Source organism: Myotis myotis, unplaced genomic scaffold (assembly GCF_014108235.1).
Source record: "Myotis myotis isolate mMyoMyo1 unplaced genomic scaffold, mMyoMyo1.p scaffold_m19_p_20, whole genome shotgun sequence".
Classification (NCBI taxonomy): Eukaryota; Metazoa; Chordata; class Mammalia; order Chiroptera; family Vespertilionidae; genus Myotis; species Myotis myotis.
The window spans coordinates 19,392,390-19,416,015 of record NW_023416325.1 but is presented as its reverse complement, the minus strand read 5'-3'; the positions used below and the strand labels follow the sequence as shown (position 1 = coordinate 19,416,015).

The window sequence follows — 23,626 nt, the reverse complement described above, 5'->3', positions numbered from 1 at the left end:
TACCCGCTTTTATGGAATTCAAAGTTTCTATAATAAGCATGTGTTTTATAGTTTTTAAATAAGAAGATTTACAGTACTGAAAATGGAAAAATCTGAAAACCTCTATACAGAAAATATTCACACCGTATAATAACAAAACACATGAAATGAATTGTCTAGTACTAGGAAAATGAGTAAGAAAATTAGGATATAATTATGTCCTAGGAGCTTCTGCAACAAATAAAGAATGTAATGAAATGTATGCAATAACATGAAAAAAACATCAGTTTAGTGAGGGGGAAGGCCAAAGTGTAATGTAGGCTATGATTATATTATATAAAAATATGTATTTTAAAAACCTACTGAAACATAAACTACACACATCAAAAACCATAACCAGAGTTGTGTTAGCATGCAAAGATTTAGATGGCTTTCTTCTCCACTTTCTAACAGTTTTACAAAAACAGCATGGCTTTATTGCTGCTTTTATTTTTAACAGAAAAGAAAGATGCGTGCCACAAAAGAAAAACAAAAATGATACTATAACAGACAAGCAGTCAGAATGACAAAGGAGGGCTGGCAATGGCAGCCCCGCTGCAGGCTCTACGTGTGGACACTGCAGAGGGACAGCACAGTGGTCCAGGGCACGCGTGCCAATCCTGGCTCATTGGACCTCTCTGGACCAGTTATCTCACACAAAATGAGTGTTTGGGAATAGACAATCTCTAACATGCCTTCCAGGTTTAAAATCATATGATTCACCCTAGCCAGTTTGGCTCAGTGGAGAGAGCATCAGCCTGCGGACTAAAGGGTCCCGGGTTCAATTCCAGTTGAGGACACATGCCCGGGTTGCAGGCTCGATCCCCAGTGTGGGGCGTGCTGGAGGCAGCCAATCAATGATTCTCTTTCATCACTGATGTTTCTCTCTCTTCCTTTCTGAAATCAATAAAAGTATATTTAAAATGAATAACTAAATAAATAATAAATAAAATCGTATAATTCTAAGTTGCAAAAACTAAGGAATCTGAAAACAGACAAGAGAAATTAGGAATTTCTCCAGTTTTCTTACGTAATGTAGAATATAGGTGGAGGAGAAACAGCCTGTATATTAAATTTTAATGCTAACTTCAGACAAAATGATGTGTAAGTACTATATGGACATTAATGAAATATTACATGCCACCGCCAGTTTTAAAAGATGCTTATAAACTGGAAAGAAAATGCATGGCTGTAAAGTTAAAATAACAATATAAAGCAAAAGTGTTTTGGGGAAACCGTGAGGCCACAGGGTTAGATGCCCTATCAGATGCAGCTCATCATTTCCCTGGGAGATGGGAAGGGGAGATGGTGTGGGAGAGAAGCGGTTCACCAGCTAGAGTGCTATGGACATCTATGGCGGGGACAAGACTTGAATTGGGCTTTAAAGAATGGGGACTGGGTTTCTTTTGGGGGCGATGAAAATGTTCATCATAGGTAATGGTGGATGGTTGCACAACCTTGTAAATAAACCAAAATCACTGACATACCATTTTAAAGATTGAATTTTATGATATGTAAATTACATTTCCATTTTTAAAAAGATGTGGTCAGAGGTAACTAATTAGAACAATGTAGAAAAATCCAAAGGTACACTGAGGAGAGTAATGAGGAGAAAGGTGGGTTGGAAACAAATTTCAAAGGACTTAGAACATTAGTGATGAGGAAAATAAGACATTTGGGGTGGAGGTGGGGGTGGGAGGCTAGCAGCCTGATTCTGTATCCCTAATGCACATTCCTGTTAGCTTATAGTCTAGTCACTGCCCCTTCCTTAATTATCTGGTCTTGCAGAACCTGTTTACCTAAATACTCCCATTTACAGAGGCCATAAACCATGAACAATACACAACCCCCAAAGGGGGTTATCAGTGCTGGCGCCAGGCCAGGCCTTTAGGTGTGGTCTCACGGCCCCCATCCCAACACACGGGGCTTTTTGCAAAGCCCATGAAAGGTCCGGAAGTCTGATCCTTATTTGGGGGACAAAGAAACCAAAGGGGATAAAGAGAAAGCTTCCTCCATATTGGTTTACTCAGGATTTGGAGAACTGACCCCCGGAGTCACTGTACTAGTATGTGTGAAACATCTGAAAATAAATGGGTTTTCCTGTATCTCCAGGTACTCCTGCATGGTTTTCACTCGCCTGGTAAATTCTGTAACATTAGGAAAGGGTAACAGACATGATCATCCAATGGAGAGTAAGGGCAGCAAAGACTGACGGACCAGCATGTGAAAGACCCAAGCTTTGAGAATGATGTGTTTCCTCCGCTGGAAAAACAAGCCTCGAGTAAGCAGGGCCCAGGTCCTGTTTGCCTGATAGGTACCCGAGTGTCTCAGGTGAGCTTATGAGTGAATGAGCATCGGAAGGTTACCTGGGTCTGTGTGAAAAGAGAATAAAGAACCACCAAGACTGGGTAACTCTAAGTTTAACATAATAAAAATTAGTGTAGGCCTGAACAATGTGACTGCCCACCACGAACACTGACACACAGGACTGAAAAGATAGAAAGAAGCAAGAGACTTTCCAAGAGTCTCTGCTCTCTATCAATTGTATGAAATATATTTAGTAGGCTTACATGCAAAAATGTTACATAGTTCAGCTCTAGCTATACAAACTAAATTTTACTTGTGTAAAAAGAGAGAGGGAAAGGAAGGGGGAAAATATAAGCAAGATAAGGAGAAGAGAAAGAAATGATGAGGTGAACACTGTCTCTTTAAGAAGCTCCTTGGAGATACATAACTGTAGAAAGCCTGGTGAATACAACATTGATTGGGAATGAGGTAACCACAAACACCGCTGTCTCAAATGAAAAGGGATTCAAGACCTGACCCAGAAAACAAGCATCGTAACCACCAGATAAAATTTTAATGATAAACACAAGATGCTCTACACACAAGCAAGATATGAAGTATCTGATGCGAGGCCATAAACGTAAGGTTCTCTTAGAAAGAGGAGATGTGAGGAGCCTCTCTGACCCACAGATCAAGTTTCATCTTATCGATCCACAAACTGCCATCGCTTTGCTTTGTGCTGTAGAATCTGCAATGTTGAGTGGGCCTCCAGGGAACACAGAGGCAGGAAAAAAGGACTGGCACCGGCCGGCCTTTGTGAGGTCCATGTCCAGATAAGAAAGTCACAATTGGCTTTTGAGATTAAAGTCTCCTTTATTTCTAATTTCTTTTATGACTCTCTCAGTCCAATCTCCACATTCTGTCCTGAAAGGTCTCTGACATTAGGAGACCCCTTCAAGCTAGAATGACAGAAGTCCCTTTCACAGTTAACATGGAACCTAGAATTGGTGGGAGGAAAGGACCTTTTATATGAGGAGCTATTGGGTCCACACTTGAGCAGTGGGGGCAGAAGCCCAAAGCCGCACTGGATGGATGAAGTCTAGATTCCTGGTCCATTAAGCTTTCTAAAATAATCTTATATAGTAAAAGGGTAATATGCAAATTGACCCTAATGGCGGAACGACCAGAACAACCACTAGACCAGTCACTATGAGGCACACTGACCACCTCTTGGTCCCTTTCCCTGGCCGGCAGGCTCCGATCACCTGACTGCGAACGGGGAACCGGGGGTGGGGGTGGAGGGAGGGTCCCACTGTGGGCAGCCAGGGAAGATGGCCCTGATCACAAGCCAGGCCTAGGGACCATACCTGTGCACGAATTTCGTGCTCTGGGCCTCTAGTAATTCTATAGTGCTACTAGAATGTAAACTGTAATGGGGAAAAAAATTTTTAATTGCACTTACAAAAGAATTAAAATAAAATGAAACAAAACTAAAAAAGAAAATAAGGGTTCCTCATAGGCATATCTTGTTTAAAGCAAAAAGACTTTTTCATAGGCATTGCATGCCACAAAATATTAAAATAATCTGACTGCAATTTCAATTCAAGTGCTACTCTTTAAGGAATGCTTCTTAAGGAGAGATTTTTCTTAAAAGAAAAACTTGACTATTACTAAGTTGTCAAGGCCAAGATTTGTTTTTGTTTTCTGGCAGGTAGGCGCCTCTCTTGGGTGGCTCACGCCTAAGCCAATCCAGACTGAGAAGTTTAAATGTCCTGGTTTCTATAGCACTACGTATCCAGTGTGAGAATCTAGTTCAAAATATCTTCATCCGAAAAAGAAAATTGACCTTCTTATTATACATTAACGAAATACATAAACACATCTCTGTAGTAAAATATGAAGAATTCATGAAAGTGGTTTTTAGAACAGAAGCCAAAGGAATCTACAGAAGCTAAAATTAAATTTCTTGGCCACAGAGACAAATAAAAAGCAAATAGGCACTGTGTGGTGGGGAAGGGAGACTGTGTGTGGCCACAGCCCTTCCTCAGTAATAAAAGCTTCAAAACAAGAGCACAAGAGCAGGACCTCTTTGTGCCAACACGTATTAGTCTTGCTTGACTTTTTTATGTCTTCATAAAATACAAACTGTTGGCCTTAATGAAAATCTAACATAACCTGCCACAAGAGTGGTTTTAAAGCTAGGAAAGACATACTGAGACGGATCTGCTCTGCACCATTCTAACTTCAGAGTTCTCCAATCCCGGAGAATGGAGTCCTCCCAACATGGGCCATCTATACGAAAGCACGTGCTCCCCAGGGAGGACAATGTCACTGGGGAGGGGTACATGAAAAACTAAAAGACCTTAGGATACAGAGTGTTAAGTGAAAAACTGTCCTAGCTTACCCAGCAATGACAACACCGTCGTGAGAGTGCACATCACATAAAACAGCATCAGGAATGTGTTCCAGCTCACTCACGGCTCCCTTGCGATTCTGCATAAGGAAAAGGGGGTGCAGGGTACGTTATTCTGTGGATAGCAGAGACAAAGCATGTCGCTTTCACCTACGCTCCCCAGTGACTTTTTACAGCATGTACTGTGTTCAAAGTTATCTGGACATTCAAAAGGACCAAGATGACAGTCAGTATATTAAGCTGTTAGCATTTACAAGTTCATACACATACACACACACACACAATGAACTAGAGGGGGTGTGGGATGTTGCCCCGTCATCCTCAAGGGGATATGAAGGAAATATGTGAGCACAAATAACTATAATCCACAGAAGGCTGAATGTGGCAAGTCTCAAGAAATTATATAAAGTGTATAAAAAAGTTCCATTCCGAGGAGAGAAAGTATTTAAGGATTATTTTACCTGTTAACAACACTTATAAACAATCTGCTAAATAAAATGAAAAAGTATACACAAAGAGAAAAAATCAGAATGGGGAAAAGGAAGAAAGACATTGTTCCTGATTGAGAGGTCAGAGGTTCATGGGAACAGTATTTAAAGGAAACCCTAAGACCCATAACACTGGCTGCTCCTAAGGAAGGAACCAGGTAGTCAGTGAAGAGAGGCGAGAAAAAGATGTATCTTTCACTGTATGTCCCTTTCTGACTTGAATTATTTGTACCATGGCAATCATTATCAATCCAAATATAGACATAATATAATTATTTTAAAAATTAAAAAAAAGGGAATCTAAAGGAATATTTACATGTGCGATGTTGGGAAGAGTAGAATAATTAAGCCAAAAGTAAGCATGAATAAAGGTATTTAAGAACATCCAAGTAACCATAACTTCAGCTTTGCTGGACTGGACCAAGGATAGAAAGAGTGTGTATAAGTGCTAAGCACAGTTGTTAGCATACAGCAAGTGTTCAATAAATGGTAGCTACTCTTATTACTACTCATATTATTAGGAGACAGCTGATGACATTCATTTCATTAAAAACATTTAAGTGGCTATATTCCAGGCACTGTATAAGATAATCTGCATGATGATCTCCCTTGAAGACCAAGTCCAAGGCTGAGCAACAAAACTAGCACATTCAAGTAGAGCTGTCCTGATAGTGGACACATGGGGATGGAAAGGAAGGACCTGAGTCTCTTCTGTGCGAGGGCCATGAACAAAATCACAAGAATAGCAAAGCTCTTTTTAGGGACGAGGTAGTGAAAGAAAAGGAGAGGGCCTAATCAAAACCTGCGTGCTTAGGGCATTTACTAATGTCTGCCATGTGGCTCCCTGCGCCCCCACCCTATGGACTGCAACCTCACACTGGTACTCTGGTCTTAGAGAAATCCTAGAGGCCAGAGTAAGAAGAGTTACTGCAAAAACCAGGAAAAGGAATACTATAGCCACCATAACCAGCTTATCAAATCATTTCTATGATAGCGCTGAATTGCACGTCCAAGTAAGTTCATGCAGTTACTATGTAGAAATATCTAAGAACCTTGGGATCCGTTCTCAGGTTCCCCAGGCACTGACCTAGGAGATACCAAACCAAATCACCTGCTCATCCTGAAGTCAACCACGAAGAGCACCAAACCACAGGCTCTTCATGCAAAGGCCTGTGAGCTTCTCCAGCCAATGCTCACTGAGCACTGGACGTGAGCCACGCTCTGCAGAAGCGTTAGATACATCATTAGACAGTCCTCCTCCCACACCCCTTTTGAGCAGGGCTACTCTGAGCCTCACTTAGAGATAAGAAAACAAAGGCACACAAAGGTAAAGCAACTTGCTCTAACACTGCTTTTCATGTTTTGATAGGGCTTTCTTTCATTCTAGAATCACAATGAGAAGCCCATCACTACAGCTAATATTTATCATTTGACATTTCACTTGTGTAGTCCTCATTGGTAATATTGTCAGAAAAATGGGTCCAAGACACTCCAAAGAGAAGCCTCCCTCAAATGCTGCCTGCAGTTAAGACTCCAGTTCATCCAAACGACAACTATTTATTGAGCACTTACCAAACAGAGGGCTTTGTGCTCGTAAGAGAAAAACAACAGGTAGACGCTCAGTTAAGCTGCATGGAACTTGTACACCGTTACTGAGTGTCAGATGCTATGAGGTGGGTCTTTAGATCTTCACTTCTGCCACCTCTGGCCTGAATGGGAAGCTGTACCTGCCTCACCTCTTGCTTTTTCTAATACAAAGAGAAAACAAAGAACGTAGCTGCTACCTTCTCTCTCAGGGGCTGACACCTCTGAATGGGAGCCAGGCACACTGAATATCTGCAGCTCTCACACTCACAAATCTCAAAAGTATCCCTTCTTCTCACACAGAAAGGCCTTAGTTTTCATTCAATGACAGCGCCTCCTACCAGCGGTAGACCCTCTACTTTCTGCCCGCCCCCACAACCCCCGACTCCTGTCTAAGCAGCTTTGTCTCTCGCGTATGTCCCTCACAGACCTTACTCAAGCACACTGGCAAGAGGACTACGGGTCCCTCCACATGAATTTATTATCTGGTGAGGAAGCAAACCGTGGGCCAGTATGGTTTTTATTTAGCAGTGGTTGTCTTCATGGCCTAAGAAAGGATAGCTATGCTAACTCCCCTTAGAAAGGTGGTTCTCAACCAGGAGCAATTTTGCCTCCTGGGGACATTTGAAGATATTCGAAGACATTTTTGGTTGTCACAGCTGGGAGAGAAAGAGAAATGCTACTGGCATCTACCAGGTAGAGACTACAGGTGCTGGTCAACATCCTACAGTGACAGGACAGCCCTCACCACAAGAACTATCCATCCCAGTGTCACCAGTGCTGGGTGGAGAAACCCTGACTTCGAGAACCACTGCTCTTATTAACTTGGCTAGAAACTGTAGGAGGCTGCCCAGATCAAGAGCATCGGTCACTGATCAGGTTATGAGGTGACTGGCATAACCTGATTGCACACAGGCAATGTCACCATCATAGTGAGCAAAGGCTTGTTAATCTCAGAGTCCATTAGGGTTGACCTTTAAGGGAAAGGAAGGGGAATGGTTCTGTGCCCCCGACACGACTGACTACCCAGCTAGCCAGGTGCGAAGAGCCAACCACCACACTGCTGTCTGGTCGCGCCTCTAGCAGCTTTAGGCAACACTACTCTTGATAGTTATTCCTTCAGAAACGCTTCACTCTGAACATTCTTAGCTGTGATCTAATATTTCTGTAGAGATTTTGAAGTGATAAATGTGATGGAAGTAAGCCAGTAGGTTATGTGAGGGAAGAGAAGACAGTGCTTAGAGTCGTTTAATAATCTCCCTCTGACATTTCCTGAAAATAGCTCCTCTTTTGTATTCAGGTGCTGCCTTTGCTTTCTTGGTCCTTCCAGAGAGATGGTGAAAGTGAAGGGGACTGCACTGAGCACTACACCCAAGACCCTACCCGTCGAGGGAGGTGCCTGGCCTCTCTCTCACCCTTCCTGTCCTGGAAACAACAGGATGCTCCCAAATAGTGTGGCTGGAAACAGAGGCAGAGACGCTAGTGGCGAACAAAATGGGCAACAAGTCACCAACAGCAGAAGAGGCGTTCACCATCATCCTCTCTTATGCTTTTGGCAGTTAACCTCAGGCTGTAATTAGCAGGACTCGGTGATTAATCCTGGGCTTGGATTCCCGAGTCCTTGTAAGCTATTCTTCTACAGGTAATATTGGCCACTGCCTACCTTCCAGTTGCTTCTTAACATGTGCTCCTTGGCTCGGCACTCCTGGAAGATGAGCTTCCAGCAAGAATAATCGGAGATGCTGCTCTCGGGAAGGTGCCCCTCCTGCTGGCACAGCCGGTACCAGAGCACTTCATCTTCTGCAATCACCTTCCACGTCTTGCTCACCTAAAGCAGCAGAAGTGACACAAATGTCAAACCCTGCAATTAGAGAAGCCCCTTGTCATCCAAAAATCAATCAACACCTTTATTATTGCCCTGGGTTTATGGCAGTATAAAATGTCTCATTAACAAAACACTCCGAGGTGGGGGAAAAAAACACAACAACAAGCAAATGTTTCCAGTTTTATCTTTCAAGATTTCAAAATTGTATTGTCATCTAATATCACATTTTAGACTACTTGGTTAAAGTATTATATAAGAGGAAAAATACACAAATACATGAAAGGCAAAAACTACACGCTGTAGCATGTTAATAGATGTACAACCACACACAGTTTTTTAGAACAGAAACGCTTTATTTGTTACCAATAGGCACTTGTATTTCCGCCTTATAGAGCTAGAGACCAATGGCCTCTGAAATGTAAGCAGTAATAAAATAAATATCCATAACTTAAAACTCCTGCTCCTCTGAGAATTTCAAATTTATGTTATGTGTGAAAACTTAGATTTTAAATGTGTACCTTAAGAAATATTTAACAGAAAACTCAAGCTGTTAACCAGGACTGTAAGATCTGATATAGAGAAATTAATGTTATGTCTGGACTGAATTTCAAATCCCAACAGTATCCAGAGGAAATGGCCGTTTTAGCTATTAGTTCTTTGTCTTCCAACCCCAACTGAGGGGAACGATGAATTTATTTCACCACCGGATAATGTACAAAGTGGGGCAGACTGCAAAAGATGAACTCCGCTGGCAAGACGAGAAACGGATCCAGTGGATAACGTGATCTTGGGTCTGCTAGACATTCTGCTTACAGTCCATCTGACTCACTTCTAGTCGAGTAAGAATTGTGACCAGTGGTTTACAGTAACCTGTGCTCCTTAACACTCCCTTAGGGCCACTTCAAGACATCAAATACACAGACAAGAAAGTACACAAGACAGAATGAGGCGAGCACGCAGCCCGTGCATGGCACACCGCACTGCACAAGGCGGCCTCCCTTAATGAAGAACTGGTAGGGAGTTAACTTTTGGAATTGCAGAATAAAGATCTCCAAAAATCTGCTCCTCCATAAAAGCAAGAAGAATGCTGCCAGAAAGTGTCAAAATCAAGTTTTTCATTACTCTAGAAATTAACTGAAGGCTTGCAACATTTTGAGGAGCATTTATTCAGAAAAGTGGCTGAATCTTGGTAAGAAGCGTAACTTCTGTTTTGTTTTACTTTACGCTAATCCCATCCTCCTTCAGCTCCATGGTAGCCGTGAAAACTAACAGCCTTGCAGCCACTGGAAGGGCCAGATGGATTTACAGCTCCTCAAAGGTGCCACCCCAGAGAACTGTCACCATTTGATCTGGCTGGCAGCTGGCTTAAAGCTCTATTCTGAAGGACTGTCTTTTTCTGACCTGATTCAGAGCGCTCTATCCTATCTCCAGGGCATTTGTCAAAAACAATAAGGGACAACTGTTGAACACTGCGGCTGCCTACGGCAGAATTAACACCAGTCATTTACAAACTCTTCCAAAAAACAGAAGAAGGAACAGTTTCCAACTTATTCTAGGAGGCCAGTATTACCCTGACACCAAAACCACACAAACACATCACAAGAAATCTACAAACCAATATTCCTTATGAATATACACAAAAATCTTCAAAAAATACTAGCAAACTGAATCCAGCAATATATGAAAAGGATTATATGCCATGACTAAATGCAATCTCCCCCAGCATGCAAGGTTGGTTTAACACATAAAAATCAATATAATATATCATACTACTAGAATAAAAGACATAAGCCACATGAAATTCTCATAAATTTTTCTTTAAAACTATAAAAATTTAAAAACCAGTAAGGGAGTTCTTTACATTCAGAATGAATCTGCACTGCACCAAAAAAATTCATAGCATGGCAAAGTTCCTTTACATAATAACTTCCCCAAGGAGACATAAAGTGATAGGGATATACTAGTATATGTATATATGTTTGATAACATTTTCAGAAACATGTCTTGATGCCTGCCTCCATTATTCAAGAAGCAGCATGATGTAATAGGAAACTAGTTGCAATTGTGAGGGGAAACCCAGATTCTAGTGCCAGGTCTTTCACTAACTAGCTCTGCTGCAATGAGAAAGTCACATTAGTCTTCCCTGCACCTCTTTCCTCCACTGTAAAACGGCAGAGTGGGGTGGGGGTGGGGGTGTCAGGCCCTAAAATGCCCTTTACAACACTAAATTCTATGACCAGGGGCCTTTATTTCCTCATCTTTAAAATGTGAATAACATACGCCATCACCAAGAGAACCGTTGTGTATCTCAATAAAAGAACTCACAGAAAAGTACTCTATAAATGTAATTCTTTCTACATATGCCGTACACTAGTACAGATCATGACAGAGCACTACAGGACACACACAAATACCTTATTATGAAACTATGCTGCTCCAAATATTATTTTAAATAAGGAAGCCATTAGCTTCCTTATATTTTTATTAAAGAACTTTCATTAGATCTATAATGGGTCTCTACTTGCTCCATGGCAGCAGAAGCTAAAACTTACAAAGTGAAAATTAATCAGAATCCAAGAACTCAGCTTGTTTGCCTCAAAAGTTCTGATTTTCCATCACGAGCAAACTACATTAAAAAGAATCATTATTACAATACCTTATGCAACAAAAGGTATGTCAAAGCAATATTGACCAACAGAGCACTCTGATGGTACCTTAAAGTTCTGGCTTCCTTAATTAGGTTTTTGCAGTACATGAGAGCATGCAAGTTCTAGGTGTGATGGTCACATCACCTAAGTCACGGCATGGACACTTTGCGTGCAATTCACAGTATCAGGTAGCATAAAGAAGTGCAAGGCTTCTGTCATTTTTCTGAACCAAGGTGTCACACTGTAATGCTGAAGGTGTCACACTGGCTCAAGTCTTCAATGGTTTAGAAACTGAAAAAGTACCAGGAGTCTTATGAGATCAACTAGGCACACCCCCCCATCACAGGAAGGCTCCTCACAGCATCCCTGGCCAGCAGAAGGCTTTTGGTGAAGAGCTGACCTCCCCAATCAGTCTGATTCACTGCAAGGCAACTCTATTAAAAAGTACTTCCTTCCATGGTTAGAAAACAGATTCCACCACCCTAGCTGGTTTGCTCAGTGGTTAGAGCATTGGCCCAAGGAGGGTTGCGGATTCGATTCCAGTCAAGAGCATGTACTTCAGTTGCAGGCTCGATCCCAGGCCCCGGTTGGGGTACATGTGGGAGGCAACCAATCGATGTGTTTCTCTCACATCACTGTTCTCTCTCTCTTCCCCTCTCTTCCACTCTCTCTAAAAATCAATAGAAAAAAAAAATACTCAGTTGAGGATTAACTAAAAAGAAAACAGATTCTACCTATGGCCCTGATTTTTGCCCTTTTGAGAAAATAAATCTATTCCCTCTTCCACGTGACAGTTCTTCAAATGGCTGAAGACACCCAACGCATTTCCCCTTAGTCGTTTCTTCTTTGGTCTAAATACTACCCGTTTCCTCCAAATAATTATCATACCACTAGTTCTCATACCCATATTTCTGAATATTTCTGCATCTACTTACAGTGCCCCTCTTCAAATGTGGTACTCAGGGCTCAACTATACCCCACATATCGACTGTCAAGTGCCATGAACAAAAGGATTATATCAAATTTGCTACTTCATCTGTAGCTATCATCATCCTGGCTATGGAACTAATGATCCACCAAATCTTCTGGAGTCTGTTGTATTAAATATTGAAGGCAAACAAAAAAGTATAAAGAATATTACAAATACCCATGGACTCACCACCCCATTTAAATAAAATATTACTAATAAGTTTAAAACTCCTATGCATCTCTCAGTGTTTACATCCTCTTCCCTCCAATCTTAATCTCAACTTGGTGTTTATCATTCTTCGGTCTTTTATTTTTTAAATATATTTTTATTGATTTCAGAGAAGAAGGTAGAGGGAGAACTAAGATAGAAACATCAATGATGAAAGAGAATCATTGATCGGCTGCCTCCTGCACACACACCCTTGGGGATCAAGCCCACAACCTGGGCATGTGCCCTTGACCAGAATCGAACCTGGAAACCTTCAATCCACAGGCCGACACTCTATCCACTGAGCCAAACTGGCCAGGGCCTTCAGAGTCTTTTAAAATACAAATTGCAGTTAAAGAAAAATGTCCACATATCTTACTTCCACAATATTTATTTTATTTTGTCAATCCTCACCTGAGGATATTTTTCCATTGATTTTTAGAGAGTAGAAGGGAAGGGGAAAGACAGAGAAACATCGACGTGAGAGACACACATTGACTGGTTGCTTCCCACACACATCCTGACCGGGGCTGGGATTGAGCTTGCAACCCAGGTACATGCCCTTGACCAGAATCAAATCCGGACTCATCAGTCCACAGGCTGACACTCTATCCACTGAGCCAAACAGGCTAGAACTCCACAATATTTTTAAGTGTAAATTATTAGCTTAATAAACTTTCTACCCATTTTAAATCTCAGCTCATTGCACACAAACCTCCACCCAGTATTTATATCATCTTTGCATCTCAATTCTGTCATCCTCTGCATTAGCTACTTCTCCCATACATAGATCATCTGCAAAATATGGTGTGTGGGACTTCATGTCTTAATTATTTAAAAAAAAACAACAAAAAAAGTTAACCAGGATGGGACTGAGGACAGAGCCTGTGGCAAACCACTGTAGCACTCCCCCCAAGCAGACATGGATCCATTAAGCAGCCCACCCTGGGCCTGGCCACAGCATCAGTTACAAATCCACTTAACCACACTGTCATCCCACACTTCTCCATCCTCGCCATAACGGCGTCAGGGAAACAAACCCTCATCTGATCACAAGTGATCAGGCAATAAAGAACAGGATAATGAGTCAATAACACTGGAGTTCCAGTTTTCACTAGACAGAACACGGCGGTTTTATTTTTGGCATGTCTGGTCCACAGCTGAGCCTATCCATGAACTGGGTGGTGTCTGTCCATCTGTCTGTGCCAGAGTGAGTCTCAGCACTAGGCAATCATGAAGCGCAGAGAGACCGACCAACATCAGCTATGATGGAGCCAGGCCACTTCTCAGATAGCTCCAGAGCAGAGTACGTCCCTAACAGACCCCTGGAATTCAGGGTTCAGTGAGTATGAAGTAAAGGCCAACATTCAGAGACCCGCATGGGTTCTCAAAGGCAGACAGTGCTAACCAACCACAGGGCAGTTTACTCTGATCCTTGGAATACACAAGCCTGTTTTGTAAAAATTATAAAATATAAAATTAAGTAAATTATGAAATGCAACTATTGGACAAAAGACTCAGAGTTGCTAAGAGATCGCATAAATGTCAGTCATGATTTCATTACACAGACTGGCATTTCCCAAAGCAGGCTCAGCAGAACAGCTGCTCCTCGGGGTGTTAATATGTCACTTTAATACACGGACATGTGTTACATGTCTCTAAGGAGACAGAAGCTGCAGTTAGTTGCCCAAGCTTACTTGGTTCCTGAACACTTCTTAGAGCTCCTTAGAAGACACTTTAAAAAACACTAAAATGGGTTACTGGTCCATCGATTAAGATGTTTTGAGTGCTAACTACATGCTGGGCACTAAGACTAGCAATTCTCATCCACTTTCCACCTCAACCTGCCAAACTGATACCTTTCTACCAGTGACTGCCCATGAACCAGAGGGAAAGGTTTTGGTGTCTGCCCTTAGTCAGGTTGTATGACAAGACTGGCCCCAAATAGGGGCAATCTCTGTAATTCTGTAGTCCAAAAATTAGCTACAAGGCTGCATGGTTAGGTAGAGCAACTGAATCATCAGCATTTGAGGAGAATCCAAATCAGTGCTCAGAGATTACAAACTGGAAGATTCCAATGAAATTAAACATTCTGGGTAAGTTTTCATTAGGAACTAAACTGTACAACTTCAGCCACTTTAAAATGAAGAAACTTGCCCTGGCTGGTTTGCTAAGTGGTTAGAGTGTCAGCCTGTGGAATGAAGGGTTGCAGGTTCGATTCCCAGTCAAGAGCGCGTACCTCAATTGCAGGTTCCCCAGCCCCCAATAGGGGTGAGTGTGGGAGGCAACCAATTGATGTGTCTCTCTCACGTTGATATTTCTCCCCCCACCCCTTCTACTCTCTCTAGAAATCAATGGAAAAAAATAACCTCATGTGAGGATTAAAAAACAATAACAATTAATTTTAAAAATGGAGAAACTTTTCAGAGATTTTCAAGAAGTCTCAAATATATCAGACCTTAAAAACTTTGGAAGCTGAAAACAGATTTGTATTATCAGCTTCAAAGAAAATATCAGGTCGTTTTAAATAACACAACCTGAAATTTGTACAACAGCATTATGAGATGAAAAACTGAGAACAAAAAGTAGATGTTTCGGTGCACCATCCCCACTTACTAACCCTAGATCACAGGGCTTATTCTGTAGAAAATGATATTCAGGATAAAGTTTAAATCTTGGATAACAAACAATAAATCTCTTTGAGGGATTTATAAAAGCTAAAGGTGAGAATTACTTCCAAAAAGGGATCAGGACTGTGCCTACACTTAGGTATTAAACACAGAAATGTGCAAACTGGAAAAGGAGGGTGTCTTTTTTTCTTCTTTTAAAGAAGAATTACAGGCTTTAAGAATTTCTTTTCATCCTGGAGGGGAAATATCAACAAGAAAAAGACCTAGTAAAATTTTCACAAGTAAATTTTAAAGAGTCTCACCCAGATGAAATCTAATTGTTGGATTTCTTAAGTTATATTAAACCTAGCAAGTTTACAAGCCTAAATTTTCCAAAGGCCTAATGGGCTTTTTTTAGTACACCAGGACTGGAACGGCTCTGCCCAGTAAAAGCCCCACTGAGTGAGCCTCAGCTGCAAGAATTTGCTAATAAAAGTGTCTCCAGCATTTTGCTTTATAGCACCACTGTGAATTGTACATTACAAAAGAAAAAGAAAAAACGACCCTTGGCTCAAAAATTAGCTTTATTAACTCTGCCTGGATTAGGGTTACCAGTGAGGCCCACAACAGGGGGAAAGTGTCATTGTTCTGGTCACACTTTCATGGATGAAGTCTGCTTGAGGAGGAACAGACTCATCTCAATTTCCTTTCTTCCCGCTCACTCTTAAACCCACTCACTTTTGCCCTCCCCGGGCCACTGGTTCTGGTCAAGGTCACCAGTGAGTTCCAAGTTGCTAAATCCAATGGGCATCTCTCAGTCCTCCTCTTACTTGACTAACAGGAGCGCTTAATGCCTTTGATCACTTTCTCCCATTTGAAAACTTTCATCCCTTGCTTCCAGGGCACTATGCACTCTGGGTTTTCTCCCTGCCTCACAGGTAATGCCCTCTCAGTCTCCTCATCCCCTCGCCCTGATCACCAGACTCAATCCCTGAACCCCTTCCTCTATCTACTCTTACTGCCCTGATGAGCTCATCCAGTTTCCAGGCTTTGAACACCATCAATGTGCTGACAGCTTCCAAATTTAGGTTTCCAGCCAAAGCTGAACCCAGAACTCACCTCCAGCCTCACATCCACCCAACTACTGACCTTCCCCAACTTGCACATCCCACTTTTTCCTTGTTAGTGAGGGCCACCTCAACCATCAGCTCATCAGGCCAAACACCTGGGAGTTTCTGTTGACTCCTCCACCTCTCCCCACACCAGACTATTATCAAACCCTGGCTCCACCTACTTCTGCTGGTATGTCATGGTCCATAACACCATCTTCTCTCATCTGGATTATTTTGATAACCTTCTAACTTTCTCCTTGCTGGCATCCTTGTCACACTATAGCCTATTCTCTACATATCAGCCAAAATGATCCCTTTTCAAATGTAAGTCTGAGTTTGTCACTCCTCTGCTCAAAACACTTCAATGACTTCCCATCTCATTCAAAATAAAAGTTCAAGTTCTATTAATGGATTAAGTGCCTTTCACATTCCGACCATCTCTCCTTCTCTTAGCCCCATCTGCTCACTATGCCCCCATATTAGTTTCTTGCTCTAACCAATTACCACAAACTGAGTGGTTAAAACAATACAAATTTATCTTACAGTTCTGGAGGCCAGAAGTCTAAAATCAAGGTGTTAGTCCTGGCAGGGTAGCTAGTTAGTTAGAACATCGTCCTAATATGCCAAGGTTGCAGGTTCGAACTCCAGTCGGGGCACATACAAGAAGCAACCAAGGAATGCATCAATAAGTGGGACAAGCCGATGTCTCTGTCTCCTCTAAAAGGCTTTAGGGGGGAATCTGTTTCCTTAGCTTTTCCAGCTTCTAAAGGATACCTGCATTCCTTGGCTTATGGTCCCTTCCTCCATTTTCTTTCTTTTTAAACATATATATATATATATATATATATATATATATATATATATATATATATATATATATATTGATTGATTTCAGAGAGGAAGGGAGAGGGAAGATAGAAACATCAATGATGAGAGAGAATCACTGACCAGCTTCTGCCACCTGCACACCCCCTACTGGGAATCGAGCCCGCAACCCAGGCATGTCCCCTTGACTGGAATCGAACCCGGGACTCTTCAGTCCACAGGCCAAACCTCTATCCACTGAGCCAAACCAGCTAGGGCCCTTCCTCCATTTTCAAAGCCAGCAGCACAGCATCTTCTCTCCTCTCAATCTCCTGCCACCCTCTTATAAGGAGCTCTGTCACTACATTGAACCTACTTGGACAATCACCCCATCGGAAGATGCTTAACTAACATCTGCAAAGGTCCTTTACCATAAAAGTAACATTTTCACAGGTTCTGGGATTAGGAGATGAACACCTCCGGGGGGACATTAATCATCCTTCCACAACCTAGGCACTGTGACCTGACATGAGCTCACCTGCTGTTCCTTAAATACAGCAGGTGTGCTCATCTCAAGGTTCTGCACTGGCTAGTCACCTGGGTGGAGACCTGCATAGCTTCTTTCTTCCCCGCTTCAGGTCTTTGCTCAAAGGTCACCTTCTCTGTGAAGTTTTCCCAGGCCATTAAAAGTGAACCCAAGCCCGGCCGGTGTGGTTCAGTGGTTGAGCGTCAACCTATCAACCAGGAGGTCATGGATTCTATTCCCAGTCAGGGCACATGCCTGGGTTGTGGGCTCGATCCCCGATAGGGGACATGCAAGAGGCAGCCAATCGATGATTCTTTCTCATCATTGATGTTTCTGTCTCTCCCTTGCCTTTCCTGTCTGAAATCAATAAAAATATATTTTTTTAAAAAAGCGAACCCAAGCATCACCTCTGCTGTAAGATTTTTCTCCACTGTACTTATCCTATAAAATGTAAGCTTTCTGAAAGACAGGAGTTTTTCTTATGTTTTGTTCACTGCTGTACTCACTGTCTAGAGAACTTAGTCCATTTCCATTCCCCTCTGCACCCCATTGAGCCCTTTCAGCCCACCCCTATCCTCCCCCCAGCTCCTCCCCTCGCCCCAGGCCTTCAGCACCTTACTGTCTGTGTCCATGCGTTATGCATATATGCATTCAAGGTCTTTGGTTGATTACCTCCCACACCGTCCCTCTGAGATTCTGCACTCTGTTCCACGCAGTCCATTTACATTTAATGCCATTTATGTCTGCCATTTGCTATTTGTTTTCTGTGTGTCTAGAACAGTACATAGCACATAGTAGGCACACTGTAAACAACTGAATGAGAAGAGTAAGTCCAACTTTTTTTCTTTTTTTTCAACGCTTTAAAAAACTAGATTGCTTGTATTTTCAAAGGTTAGCTTCTGGCATGTGCTAACTTAAGGAGGCTCCAATTTTCTTATTCAAAAACAATCTCTTTCTTTTGCTTGTTTTTCTTTTAAACTTTTTAATATGAAAAACTTCAACACAAAAGTAGAGTGAACAGTGCCCAGACGGCATGGCTCAGTGGTTGAGCTTCAACCTAGAAATCAAGAGATCACTAGTTTGCTTCTGGTAGGATACTGCCCAGTTTGGGGTCTCAGTCCCCAGTAGGGGGTGTGTAGCCGATAGATGAAGTTTCTCTATCATCAATTTCTATCTCTCTATCCCTCTCCCTTCCTCTCTCTCTAAAAATCAATAAAAACATATATTTTTTAAAAAGTAAAGTGAACAATATAAAGAACTCCCAAGAACCCATCAGTTGAAACAATTATCAATACTACTTTGCCATTCTTATTTCATCTAGCTCCCTACTTTTTCTTCTAGAGTTCTTCGATTTTCCATAACCCCTCTTTAAAGGAGGCAGCCACTGTAACCTGGTGACTTAAAAGGCAACTACTGAAGGTGCTGGGGTCTCAGGCTTGCACATATTTCCTTGACAGAGAAGTCTGGTCGCAAAGTGAAACTTAAGAACTAAGGGACCCCTGCCAGCAACAACAGGTCTTCAGAATCATTTCTGCTATGAAAATCAATTTAGTTGCACTTAGCTACGGATTCCCAACTTTTAAAGACTTAAGATCTTTAACTATACAACCTCAGCTTTTAGTTTTTCCTATTTGGACATCTGGGAAGATTGTAAGATCACATTTTCCTTGAAACTTAAAATCATTATCTAATATACTGGTTTTACTTCCACAATTACTTATTTATTTTGATTACACCTATTTCTTACTCACCAATTTTATCATAAATCTTAAGTTTTTTAACCTCCACATCTTGCTTTTTCTTTATTGCTTTCTTTGTGCACAATTTTCCACATTTTGCTTGAAAAACATGACATTATTACCTACCAGCTAAACTTCTAAAATTATACCACAGGAAAACAAATAACTAAAATATATATTAAAAATGAATATTAAAAAAGACAGAATCATAGATATGGAGAACAGATTAACAGTTTCTAGGGGTTAGAAATGGGGCGAGGAATGAGGTGAGTGTGCCTTGTTGATGAATGTGCTGTATCTTCACTGTGGTCACACGAATCTACACCTGTGATAAAATTGCACAGAACTAAATACACAAATAAGTGCATGGAAAATAGGTGAAATGTGAATAAGCTCTGTGCACTGCACCAACACCAATATCCTGGTTTTGATACAGTTCCTCTAATGGAAAAATCCGGGGAGAGGGTACACAGGACCTCTCTATTATTTTTTGCATCTCCCTGTGAATTTATAATTATTTTAAGTTTTTTTTAAAAATAATGTTGATGAACATCCTACAAACCTTTACTCCTCAGAATTTATTCATGCCATAAATAAGAGCACACTTTCACTTCTCATAAAAACCAAATCATTTTTTGTAGTTTTGAAATCAACAATTTTGTAATTGTTATGCATTCAAAAATATTATACTTTAAAGTGCCAGGAGTCCTGTGGGCACACACAATGAAATGAACATAAAATTATAAACAGCAAGATAATAAAGCTGTTCAATGAATTGCCCAATGCATAACTTTGCTTACTGTTTGAGATATTTCAGCATGATACACTCCCACAGAGACGCTAAGTCCCTCGAGGGATGACTATTGATAGCATGGAGCTAGAGAGGTCAGCACTGAAAGTACACAGGAATCACTAACGTAGTAGGACTTTAGGTTTGAGTGAGCTCACAAAGCAGAAAAAGAGAGGGGATGCAGAAGGGAGAAAAAGTCAGAGCAAAATCCATTTTCCAGCATAGTCTGTGGCATAATTAAGTCTCCAAAGTCCTTCCCAATCAGGGTTCCTTAGTGTGAGTCAGTTACCAATTTGGCATAAAGATCTAAGCAAACAGGTTTTCTCCAAGGGCACACATATAGTTCATGGTGCCAATTCCACGTAGCTGGCCCAATTTCACTACAGTCCCAAGGTGGCTACATTCAGAGAATGAGACAGAGTGAGACAGAGAGTGAGCCCCTCTAAAATAAAGTCATAAAGCAGCAGGACAGTCCATTCAACAGAAGGACTTCTTCCCTGTTTCAAAAATAAAAACACCACACGAAACAAATAAAAATGCTACTTATTTTTATTACTTCGTGGTTTTATTTTAATTCTTGAAAAAAACAAAGCCAATTCTACAAATTACTGGCCATCCATGGCCATCTTCATGCAATAGCTCTATGGAAAAAGTTCTGGCTTCACATCAGAGCCACTTTAGGGGCTCCGTTTAAAATAGTTTCTACTCTTATACATGTGCTCTAAAAATGAGGCTGAAAAGCAACAACAATACAAATCCAACTGGCCAAAGAGAGAAGAATTCTGGTGGACAATTGGACCACTGTGTTGCGAATTAAACTGTTCACACCTGCAGAATAAGCTCACCAGCATAACCGATCTCCCCTGAAATGCAGCCCCATTGTAGCAAAAGGGGGATCTCTTCTTCCACTAACTAGATCCTATCTTTCACTGATAAACTCTTTGGATGAGAAAACCAGCAGCAGATGTGAAAGCCACATGGCCCTCTACAAAGCAGGAGAGCAAAAAGCAATGTTAAAAGAAAAGATTCCTTAAACAGCAGCTCCCTATCAAGAATGAAGATGTTATCATCGAATGCTGACTTTGTGGAAAGCAGCTAGCTATTAGACGCTATTCCAAGACTCCGGCTCACGGTATCAGGCTGACATCCAGGAGTTGGACTCGCTCAGCTACACCCTTGTTTTCAACTCTTGGGAACAGGGCCAATGTGTAAAGTTAGAATATAACAAACCCAGTTTGCAAGGGGAAAGAAGAAGACAATGTGGGCACTCTTACTTAATGTAATCGATAGGCTCTGAGCGTGGTTTACACTTCAGTACATTTTCATTTAGCGCATTTTAAATTTGAATAATTTCTTCCATAATTTCCCAAAGATTTCCACACTCTGCATCAAAAAAGACTCGCTAACACCCCCAATGAAGTAATACTGTGGCAATCAGGAATACTGAAGACTTTTTCAATTACCTATTTAAGTAGAAAAATACAGAGTAGGGCAAAAGTAGGTTTACAGTTGTGAATACATGAAACACAGAGTTTATTCTTGTATTATTATTTGTTAATTATTGTATTATTTTTCCATACAAACTGTAAACCTACTTTTGCCCTGCTCTGTAATTCTGATTAAGCAAAATGCTTCATAAAAAAATAGTGTAAAAGCAGAAACTCTATAAATTTTATGTGATTTCATTCAACAACCATAGAAATAGCAAGCACCAGAGTCTCAATTTGGCTACAGTTTTCACCACTCAAACTGCCTTAATATTTTTAACTTTACATTCTTGGTGGGGCTTTGGATTTTAGTGTATGTTTCTCCTACCACTCAATCTTACCAAATCCTTTCTCTTAAAGGTATAGACACTTGTGTAAAATACATTATAGAAACTGGGGGTGGAGTGGGGGGGGGGGTGGTAACCACTAAGAAAGTTATTTATTTGGCATTTATAGACAACGGGTATCACAGTGCCCATGAAAAGCCAGCAATCATATACACATTTAACTTGTGATAAATTACACGCTCTTCACCGAAAAGATACCCTTGCCTCAAAACATGCCAAAGGCACACTGGCATCACCTGGTTAGAAACACAGACTACTGGGTCCCACCCTGGACCTCCTGAACCCAAATTTGCATTTTATCAAGATCCCCTGTGATTCGTGTGCACAATAAAGTTTGGCCCAGACGATATCTCCCACCATCCCACTCCATGAATGTATGCTCCAGAGTAAGCATGAGATGGGTGTCATTGACCTGCAATTCCCTTGGTGGGTCTCAGGTCTCACAGGCCTCACACCTCACTGAGTGGGTTCTGGTGTTTAAAGAGTAATTTGGACTCTATGCCTAAAACATGACTTCACTGTTTTGTCCCCAGGTTGACCCTCAGCTCCCAACCTAACGACTTGGCTTGATTAAACCAAGGGCTGGCATCTTTGCATTAAAAACGGTGAAGACATTAACAGCTCAGGCTAGCTCAATAAAGACGGCGCACAGAGTTGTCAGCCTTGAGCACACAGCCACAGGTCAGCCATAACTCAGACTGCAGGGGGAACAGAGCTCTGGAGCAGATGGTCACAAAAAGATAAACACCAAGTAACAATGTCAAACACAATTCCTTAAGTTTAAGGTTGCTTTTCTTCACATTAAGATGCTACCCAATTCATTAATTCTTTAAAGCTGGTCATTCTGTTAAGTAAATTTCTGTTATGGAGGAGCTTCCTATACTTTAATTACATATTTAGGTAGATCTTCAATATCGGTTAATGACGGCTTACCTGTGCACACCTTCCCAGGTCTTTCCTGTCCAGATACTGAAATATATTGATTGCCAATTCATAAGGCAGTTGGATATCAAAGAAGGGCACATCGTCCATTTCATTCTGAGAAGAAAAGGAGAAAGGCAATAAGCTTACAATTCTGAGATTTTAAAATGCTCATATTTGCAGGCCCTTTAAATTACCAGAGATATTCTTAGGTGGCGACAAGAGAGATGATGGTGTTTCCCAGGGGAGTCAAGGGTTGTCACTATTCAGCAGAGCTCAGTCATAGAACTAACTCCGAACTTGACAACCATTCTCAATTCTCTACACCCCCACAAGTCTACCCTCATATTCACGTATGAAATCCACAAGACCATTTCCCATTATGCTTCAAAAGGAGAAGCAGATGCCATCTGCTTCAGAAGCAGGCTGGTGTATCACTGGTATCTGTGCATAGGCCTGTGGAAAGCCTCTTGGTCTCTAAGGAAAGGTAAGCAGCAGGCAGCCATGAAACCAGGTCAGCCATCGGTCCTCTTAGGACAACTGCTACCAACCCCCTTCCCCCCCGCCCAACGTGAGGGGAGGACCCCGGAGCCACAGGAGAAATGCTGACCTAGGTCACTCAAGTGTTTTCATCAGGAAAGGGGAATAGGGCCGTGAACATGAGCAAAAAGTAAATAAATGAAATGCTGCCCTAGAGCGAGGTGAACACCAGCCCGCCTTGGCCGCGGGAGAAGCACGAGGTTTCCTAATGCACTCAGGGGCTCACACTGGTTAACCTGCGTGAGCCAGTGCAAACAAAGCAGTTCTTCTTCGGTGTCATTTATTAATGCGGAGAAATTAGAGCTCGCCTGC

At 41.6% G+C, this 23,626-nt stretch overlaps 1 protein-coding gene across 6 annotated transcripts in view; it reads right to left on the bottom strand.

The window, feature by feature from the left end:
• The window catches only part of FBXW8 (F-box and WD repeat domain containing 8), a 111,219-nt gene that overhangs the window by 71,311 nt on the left and 16,282 nt on the right, over positions 1-23,626 (bottom strand). For all 6 annotated transcript variants that reach the window (XR_004974760.1, XM_036353294.1, XM_036353296.1 and 3 more), the window contains 3 exons: positions 22,787-22,891; positions 8,453-8,617; positions 4,709-4,797 (listed from right to left, as the gene is read on the bottom strand). Coding sequence is in view for 5 of the 6 variants with exons in the window: in XM_036353294.1 (XP_036209187.1) it covers positions 4,709-4,797; positions 8,453-8,617; positions 22,787-22,891 (359 nt within the window). In the remaining variant the exon portion in view is untranslated. The remainder of the gene's footprint in view (positions 1-4,708; positions 4,798-8,452; positions 8,618-22,786; positions 22,892-23,626) is intronic.